General features: G+C 33.7%; 1 protein-coding gene and 1 long non-coding RNA gene across 5 annotated transcripts; one reads left to right on the plus strand and one right to left on the minus strand.

Moving 5' to 3' along the window:
- The first annotated feature begins 2,482 nt into the window (after positions 1-2,482).
- Positions 2,483-3,542, plus strand: LOC132190763 (NAC domain-containing protein JA2-like). Its single transcript, XM_059605813.1, has 2 exons — positions 2,483-2,896; positions 3,165-3,542. The coding sequence occupies exons 1-2, from the start codon at positions 2,483-2,485 to the stop codon at positions 3,540-3,542; spliced, it is 792 nt and encodes a 263-aa protein (XP_059461796.1).
- Positions 3,543-4,120: 578 nt separating this feature from the next.
- On the minus strand, positions 4,121-9,636 carry LOC132189014 (uncharacterized). Of its 4 annotated transcripts, none has more exons than XR_009440998.1 (4): positions 9,058-9,636; positions 8,734-8,902; positions 4,683-5,269; positions 4,121-4,419 (listed from the first exon to the last, which is right to left on the minus strand). It is a non-coding gene; the product is annotated as an uncharacterized LOC132189014 (long non-coding RNA). The 4 variants fall into 4 exon arrangements; XR_009440997.1 differs by having other exon boundaries at positions 4,567-5,269; XR_009440996.1 differs by having other exon boundaries at positions 4,523-5,269.
- Positions 9,637-9,651: the final 15 nt, after the last annotated feature.

Genomic DNA, 9,651 nt, shown 5'->3' on the forward strand with positions numbered 1-9,651 from the left:
ATATATATATATATATATATATATATATATATATATATATAATGGGTAATAAACAGTGATATTTTGTGATTTTTTTTATTTTAATTTTTTTATTGTGCAGTGCACATAGAGACCGGAGTATTTTTCTGGATTATTGTGCACTGATTATTGTGCAGTGCACAGTGATCCGTTACTGTGCATTGCACAGTAACAATTTTAAATAATGACTTTTTAATTTTTTTTTTAGTGCTGTTTCGTTTCAATGTTGGCATCAACTCCACATGTCCATATATGAAATATAGTGAAGGAAAAATTCAAACATTATTTATATATTAAAGAAACATGTGGCACCGTATAAGCTAAAAAATGACAAAAGTAAAGACTAAAATAAAGCTTTAATGGTTTATATATAGTTGAATGCTATACTTTTATGTTAATAATTCTTTTGGCTTTTATTGGTATATGAGATGGTTAATATATTAGTGTCTTACTAGATTTCTAAAATTATAATTTTGTAGATGGATAAACAAAATACGATATCCAATCCTAAACCTGAATCAAAACAAAGTAACTCAGATGCTAGAGCTCTTTGGACATCACAATTTACTACAATCTTTTGTGAACTCTGTGTGGATGAGGTGTTTCAAGGTAATCGACCAAATACCCACTTTACAAAACATGGGATAGAGGAGAGGTTTAACTATGTTCACTCATCACTTAGAAGTGTTATAAAGCGAACTTTTGGTGTGTGGAAGAATAGGTGGCATATTTTAAGGCAAATGCCATCTTATGATATTAACGACCAAATGCTCATTGTGGTTGCTACCGCGGTCCTTCATAATTTTATTAGAATACATGACAGAAAGGATAAGGGGTTTAAGTGGGATAAAGATAACTTCGATAATGATGATGATGATGATGATGTAAGGAGTAACAGTCAGGAAAACATTGACAATATACATGACGAGGAGATGAAAGTGGTTCGTGACAATATAGCCCGATCCGTTTGTGGGTTGTAAACAGTGCTTTGTTATTTATGTTTTAGGCTAATTTTTAATGTCCTTTAAGTTTTTTTTGGTGATTTATCAAGTACTAATTTAAATTATTGGTGAATTATGTAACAGTTAAATTTGATAAACATTATTAGTTTAATTTGATGGATTGTTCTTGTATTTTTTATTATATGTCTGTTTGGAATATGTTTCAAGAAAAAAAAAATACAAAAACAAAAAAGCATGTAGAAACAAGTAATATAGCAATATATAATTGCCTAAGTAGAAAACTCAAAGTTAATGTCAAATTATAAGTCATACTTTTGTTTGCATAGGTGTTAAAAATGGAGGCTTATAGACAATGTTAGTTATTTTATTGTTATAAAGAAATGTCCTTATTGGTAATTTGGTCATGAAACCGCAATTATATGCTAATGTTATCCAAACACTCATTTGATAAAAAAAGTACTTTTTAGCATGTTTTACCAAACACCTGTGCGATTTTAAAAAGTAGCGATTTTAAAAACGCAATTTTTAAAAACGCAATTTTTAAAATCGCACTTATTGAAATCGCACTCCCAAACGGGCCCTAAGTAGTCTAAGTTAGTAAATTATTAATTTTGAATGATAAATATTAAATTGTTAATACTTATGATTATATTTAAAGTAAGATTCTAAAGTATAAATAAACACATTATTGATTTTAATTTTTAATATTATTATAGTAATAGCTTAATTTTAGATTACATGAATCACTTTGTAATATATCTAATGATAATACATTAATACGTAGATCATATGATAATTATATAATTTATATGGTATTATCTATCAAATAAATAAATAACTAAATAAGAAGTAATGAAGTATCAAATATGAATCATATGATAAATTGATAATATAGATATAAATATATATCTAAAGAGCCATAAATGGGTCGGTTTGAGCAAACTTTGAGCCGAGCTAACGAGCCATAAATGAGCCGGGTGGATTGGGTTCACGAGCCCTAATCGAGTCGGATGAGCCGGGCTAATCAAGTGTTAAACGAGTCGAGCGAATAGGGCTAATCGAGCCATAAATAGGTCAAGCTCACGAGCTATGTGGATTAGATGTAAAATTAATTCACATTTAATTTTACATTTAATCCATGTGAATTACATGGATTAATTTTACATTTATCCAAAATTTTACATATATATATATATATATATATAAATCTATTGTTGCTAGAAGTCTAGAGGTATAAGGTACACGTCATCATTGATTGAAATAGTATTTTTTTTGTTTTTTTTGTTTTTTGAGTAGGATTGAAATAGTAATTAGTGTTTGATTCAAACTCAACTAATGCTCTTTGAAACTTGTATAAATACATCCTCGATTGACTATTTTCACATTACCATACTTTTCACATCGATCAACAGAAAGATAACTGACGTCAACGTCTTTGGTCTTGCAGCATCATCGCCGGCTGATCACCCTTTTTGTTGTACGTTTTTTCTGAAAGTGTTGAAATGGGATTTCAAATGCCGGTAGGATTTCGATTTCACCCGACTGTTGAAGAGATTTTTATGTTTCTTCGAATGAAGGTGAATGGAGAGACGTTGCCTCACGACGAGGTGGGTGAGTTTGATATCTATGGGAACCGGGAGCCATGGATTATATTCGATCCCACGGTGAAAAAACAATTCTTCGTCTTTACGAAGTTGAAGAAGAAGAGCAAGTCAAGGAGGGATAGAGTTGTTGGGTGTGGCACTTGGAAGATCGAACACACTCAAGAAATTCGTGATCTTAAAAACAACAAACTCATTGGAATCAAGAAATCTTTTGTCTTCAAATATACAAAGAACAAGGCCAAAGGTACTAACCGCAATGGCCACTGGATCATGAAGGAGTTTTCTTGTCGAGACTACTCAAAGGTGGAAGATGTAAGTATATATATAATCCCAATCTCTCGTGAATTTCCTTTTTCTTTAAATTTGAGATTCTTAAATTCATAAATCTCAGGGTTCTTAGGGTCTAAAATAAGTCATGTTTATTAAACCTATGTTTTTAGCTTCCTCGATCATTAAATTTCGGATTTATGAATTTAAGAATAGAAAATTCTAGGGGATATCAATCCGTTTTTATTTGGTTTGTTATATTTAATTAGATTTATTAATAACTTTTTTTTGTGTGTATCTTGCATGCATACAGTTTGATGAGTACGTCATTTGTAAAATCAGAAACAAAGACTTGGATAAAATGAAATATCCAATTAGAAACTTTCAACACCATGCCCAACCATCCAATAATCAACAAGTTGCAGTCGTGGAGCCCAACGAAATACACCAAAACAATGGTGAGATCAAGAGAAATTTGAGCCCTGGAGAAGAAAATATTGTTGCCCAGCAGACGTACCCTATTGCTGCTGTGCCTGTGTCATCATCTTCAGCAGAATTTTACGCAACAACATCTCCACCATTACTTACGGTGTTTGAAGATGATGAGTTTCGTGCAATTTATGATGAGATTAGTGAAATTTGTGATGATCAACAACCCCCCACGTATACGTGCGATGGTGCTAGCAGCTAGCTCATGCCCTTGGATTTGAAGATTTTTCCACTTGTATTGGAGTTTTGGTGTCGTAGGATATTTTGTATTATTAATTATTTCATTTGTTCATGTAAGGATTACTTCATTTATATTTGTTTACATTTATGCCTCAATGTAATTACAATCCTGAGTCAAGCTAATGTTTCAAGTTGATGAATTTGTAAACCACCTAAGGTTTTTTTTATTTTTTTTTTATTTTTTTATTTTTTTAATATCCTTTTAAATCCAGTGTATCATCCAATTCATAAATTAATTGTTCTTCTACTGACTTTTACTGATGCACTTCCAGCTTTTCATATTGAAACAATAGGAAGTGATTGTTCTGCTGTTCATTGAAGTTCTCTGTGTTTGTAGGAGGATCAGAGGATGTTGTTGCCAAAGGTTAGATCCTATATATATACCCTCTTTTATCTTCTTTGGCTTTTTCATTTTTTATTTTTTGCCTAGGCCATAATCTTCTTATCAACCAATAGATAACATATCATATATACACACATTGTACTACACAAAGTTCTGGTGTACTACCCTCGAGAAGTTTTATAAGACGGATTGATCTATTGAAACAACTGTATATGCATATAGTTGATTGTTTGTTGCTTTCAGATAAGCGATTACATATCAAAGAGTGGGAAAAGATCAAAATGTTACATAGGTGCAGAACAGTAACAAAAATCGCACCATCTTTCTGTTCTTTACATATTACCTACAATTCTGAATAAATAAATAAATAAAGGAGTGAATACATTCTTTCACTAATGAACAATATTGATCAAATTTTAAGTGAACAATTAAAAGAGCAACAATAGTCCTTTCTTGTATGGCCACGCCCTGAAGCTTCAACATCTCTTTATGGCTCCTGATCATACATATCAAACAATTAGAGATCAATGGAGACACAAATGTTATCTTTGCTATTTGGAAATGCAGACATAAATGCAATAACAATCCGGAATTACAACCTCAGAAGCAATGACTTTTGTATAATTTATATTGCTGTGATTACCATCTCTACAAAAAGTAAGAACACTAGAGAGCTGCAGTGTCAATGAGTGCCATATCCCTACTAGCAATACCAATGTGAGAGAGGAAAAAAAATAGATCTCTTTCTGAAGGCTATACATTTTCTCACAAAGATTTCATCAAACACATGGGATAGCTTGAACATTCACAACCAGCAGCAACTCAAATCAAACACATTGTACTGGTTCTTTTGGCACCTAAATGCTGCAGCAAAAACAAATTCGAGAATGTTAACAAACAGAACCAACTACACACAAAGGGGAAAAGACAAAAAGGAAAAAGAAAATTATAAACAGCTGAGAAAACAAATTTCAGGTTTGCTTTTATTCTCTTTTCTCTTTTTTCAATGGGGTTAATGGAGCAAAGCTTAGTATTTACCGCTAATCTACAAGAGTCCAGTTCGGCCGCTTACCAAATTGCAGCCATTTTCCATTTCTTTCCTCCATTTTTTTTTTCCAAAACTTAAAAAAAAGAAATTTCAAAGTCCAAATTTCACAATGTCTTTCAATTGAGCACCCATTCTTGTCTATGGATCTGAAGGTGGGGTCAATTTCATAGATTGTGGCAAGGGTGTCGATGATTGTTGATGAGGAAGAAATCCCTGGCAAACGAAAAGCTTTAAAGACGTTTTCTTTTGTTCAGAGAAACAGGGAAACAAATCCATCAACGCATGCCAACGTCACGTCCTGCAGAGAAAGATCATTCCATATCAGCATTCTTTTTTTTTTTTTCTTTTCTTTTAATATGATGTTCACTGCCGTGTCAGTGTGTAGTGTAAGCCTCCCTTTGTAATTCTCTGTGTAACCGTAGCATTTCTCTTCATATAAAGAGAGTGATCTGGGTTGCTACTTGCACGATTTTTTAGAGATTTTTTGCATCTTTTCTCATCCCTACAGCCACAGTCACATCTAGCCATTACCGCTGACAGGATTGTTTTTTATCATCAAGAGATTTCCCAACTCCACTGTCGATTATTCCAGCATGATGACCATGTGACAGAATGGAGACCCGCGGCTGAACATTTGACTAGTGCAAGATGGCAGCACTTGGAGAACTCAAGGAATAGGTGAAAAACTACAATTTTTTTTATAGGGCTGATGAAAAATGTAAACGACAGGTCACTTTAGAGGACTAGTGAAAACAACAGGTCATCGTAGGGAGTTTTGATCCTATGTACCTACGCTGTCAATAAGAATATAAGATACTTTATTATGTACAATATTTAGTCATCTACTTTCGAGCTATTTGACATTTTATTTTTGAGCCTATTTGTTGCGTATTGGAGCTAGGGTTTGGCTTGGGTCCAATTTAGTCCCTTAGGATTGGGATATGCGTCCCAAAATAGAACAAAAAGGGGCATGTGACTGACTCCCAATGGATCTAATTCCAACTGAAATTCCCGAATCCTTTGTTGCTATTTGGTTGCTGTTTGTATCTCATCACAAGACCTCAAAAAATGATAAAAGGGGATAGAAAGTCAAATGACCTCCTCCAGCGAAAACCCAACACTCCAAATCACAATAGTGAAGTTAGATGGGCTCCACTGGTCATGGTCTAAAATGTTATATATTAAGAGTAAAATAAAAATGAGACATTTGAATGGTTAAGATTAAGAACTAGAACCGGAGCATCCTACTTATGATAAATAGAAAGCAAAAGGTTATACAATATGTCTTGGTTGTTAGATGCAATGAAACCAAAGATTACTTGGAGGTATCTATTTCTACGTACTGCAAAGGAGATTTATGATGCAGCATTTCAGACTTATTAATAAATGGATTATATGGCATAGCTGTATGAATTGAAGCCTAAGATTCATGGAAAGACTAAGCACAAATAGTCTGTAGCAACATACTTCCATAATCTTTGTGGTTTGTGGTAGAAAGCTCCAAAACTTTCAGACTAAGAGTACAATAAATGCAATATAACTCCAAAAACTAATGGAACATGACCCCATTTTTGAGTTTCTTCTTATGTTGAACTCGAAATATGATCGTGTTCAAGTTTAGGTTTTGGGAAAAGAGCATTTTCCTTCTCTTAGAGAAATTTTTGCTTATGTTCTGAATGAGGGGAGTAGGAGAGGTGCTATGCACCCTTCTTCTTCACAGGAGTCTTCATCACTTGCTATGGCGTTATAGCAATATGCAGGCAAGTTGATGGATACCATTTCCAATGAGAAAGAGATTGTTTTGTGATCATTGTAATATACCATCACTTAAAAGAATTTATTGAAAAATAAATGACGATCTTACTCGAGGTAGAGGAGGCCGTTTAGCCCTGTATTCACCACACTTCTGAAGTGAGACCTATTTCTCCCACTTTTGCTCTCGATTCTTTTACTTCAGACACTCCGACACTCGCTAAGTAAAGGTTGAAATGTTTTGTTGCTTTATGTCTCAACTGAAAACACCCATTACAATATCCTATGTTTTGCTCATTCAGGTAATTTAGCTCTCTTTGAATGCATCCTCCACCAACTCAAATGATCATTGCATTATTGATTCAAGAGCCTCAGATCACATTATTGGTTTATCTACTCTACTTTTTCCTACACTTTGTTCAAGGAGGGAAAAAGTTAGGATAGCTGATAATTCCTTCTCATATACGCTTGACAAAGGTTCAACTTCTACTACTCCTATGTCTCTTCATCTATTTTACACATACCTAATTTGGTAACCAATCTTCTTTTTATTGCACTCATTACCAAGGACTAAAAGTTGCAGAGTACTCTTTTACACTTATTATTGTCTATTTCAAGAGCTAGAATGTTACGTGATTGAGTAACCAATCTCGTAATTCTTTGATCAACAGGGAAAGAAGCCGGATCTTACTTCTTATTCTTTCCTATGATTGCTAATGGGTGCTAATTGTGTGAGAATTAGCAATAGGAAATTAGAGGATTCCTGAACCTCGTAACAAACGTGAAGTTTGAGATAAAATTATGCGTACCTTTTATTTCTTAGACTGGACTTTAAATAGAAAATTACAAAGCATAAACTTGGAGACTGACTCCAACTCATCCTTTACGTAGCAGTAGTTTGATAGAGCTTAAGACTTCTATCTCACTACAATGCTAATTCCTAGCTCTACTGTAATTGAAATAAGAATTGGATAATAATGGAATTGAAATAAACAAATAGATAATACTGCAGCACGCTTTATCTCTTGACCTTGCATTCTCATAACATAGTATGATGGATGGTCTTTATTATCTGAATTCTTAACTCAAGGAGCACATATGGGTCAAGCAAGTTCATCAAGCCACACTTTCTAATAATTTTGTGGAGATGATTTGGCTATGGCATCAGATACTGAGATATTCCTCATTTCTTATGTTGTAACAAATATTTCCATCTTTGTTTTCTTATAGTAACGTTTTCTAGTTCAAAATTTTCAATCTTTGTTTTAGCAATGTTTTCCAACTTCGTTGTGACACATGTAAACTTACAAAACACCATCAATTGTTATTCCTTTCTAGCTTTAATAAAATCCTACACCTTTTGTAGTGCATATTGATGTTTGGATCCCTCGTGCTGTTTGTTTATTTGGTTTCGTTGATTTGTTATATTTATTAAGGATTATTCTCGGATCACTTGGGTGTATTTCTTAAAGAATAAAAATGATGTTTTCTCTTATTTTCAGACATTTCACAAAGTGATTCAAACACTGTTTCATACCTCCATTAAGATTGGTTGTTCCAATAATGGAATATGTTTATGATGGTCTTAGTTTGTATTTTAGTGAGCATGGCATTATTTTTTTTATAAGTAAACAAATTCATTTAAAGTGCAAGGGGTGCAACCCAAGTACACATGACGTATTATGTATACAATAGAAAAACACTCATCAAGATCAAGAACGAGAAAAGAAAGCAAAAAAATATACAAAGCTAGAAATGTTGAAAAGGGCGTAACAAAGATTTACTCAAACAGTGATTTAAGAAAACACAGTTGTAGCTCCAAACCCTTCCAAGGAAAAGGAGTACCATCATTACATGCAAGAAACCAACTTTAAAAGCGCAAAGTGGCTCAATCATGTCCTATTACTAGGTCCAAATACATGCAAAGATTGATGCGAGAAGCAACATTCAAGTTAACCGATGCCATGATATTTTATGAATAGTAGCAGTAATAACATTGAAGATGATTACCTGAGTATGTTGTTGAGCCATGAACCTGCGGTTTTACAGTTATCTAGCCGGCAAACTTTAGCTCTCTTAAATAATAAGTATCACTCCACTATTATGGTGAACTTAGGCAAGATGTACTCCAGCAATCCCAATAATGTCTTCTGCATATGACAGTGGCCCCTTGTGCCATCTAAATCAAATAATAATAATGATCAATCTCAAGACCAAGACCAAGAAAGAAGGGAATCAGTTAGAAACACCAAAACTAACCAGAAGTGGCAGTAAATTTGCAACTTATTTCAGCAGTCCAAAAAGATTGCCAGGAAGATTAATAAAGATACATACCTGCTGCAAGAATATAAGAAAGTTTCACATTCGCTGCAAGCAAAAATTGCCATCATCAACCACGGATTCTCAAAGGCAGAAGCTATTACTTGCATGCAAATACCGGCCCTTGCTTTCCAAAATCATTGACTCCACCGTCCTATGATCAAATAAAGCCCATTAAAGATAACAGTCTCATTTGTCCTTATTCAAGTACTTTTGATACAGGTCAAATGACATGTCAAACTCCCTCATTTTGCAGTACGTCTTAATAAGTATCTTAAATGGAATGTGATCCATTGGTAAACCAGCTTTCTCTATCTTGGAAAAGAGCTCTTCAGCCTCCTTCACATTGCCTCTCATACAGTGACCTCTAATTAGTTCAGTGTAAGTTATAATATCAGGGTCATATCCACTTGTCAGCAATTCATCATGTAATTGAAGTGCTAAACGGATGTGCCCTAAGGTACAAGCAGCACCTATTAACAAATTATAAGTAACAACATCAGGATAAAGGCCACAGAGAATCATCTCCTTCTTAAGAGAATAAGCACCAGCAATGTTCCCTCCTTTTACTTGTGCATGAACCAGTGCATTATAAGTAAATGTGTTTGG

The sequence above is a fragment of the Corylus avellana genome, chromosome ca8 (genome assembly GCF_901000735.1).
Source record: "Corylus avellana chromosome ca8, CavTom2PMs-1.0".
In the NCBI taxonomy this organism is placed as follows: Eukaryota; Viridiplantae; Streptophyta; class Magnoliopsida; order Fagales; family Betulaceae; genus Corylus; species Corylus avellana.

What these genes read in the sequence shown, in the direction of transcription:
- LOC132190763 (XM_059605813.1), top strand. Translation starts at nt 2,483, where the DNA reads ATGGGATTTCAAATGCCGGTAGGATTTCGATTTCACCCGACTGTTGAA. An exon ending in ACTACTCAAAGGTGGAAGAT is followed by an intron (nt 2,897 to 3,164) that starts GTAAGTATATAT and finishes GCATGCATACAG; the next exon opens with TTTGATGAGTACGTCATTTG.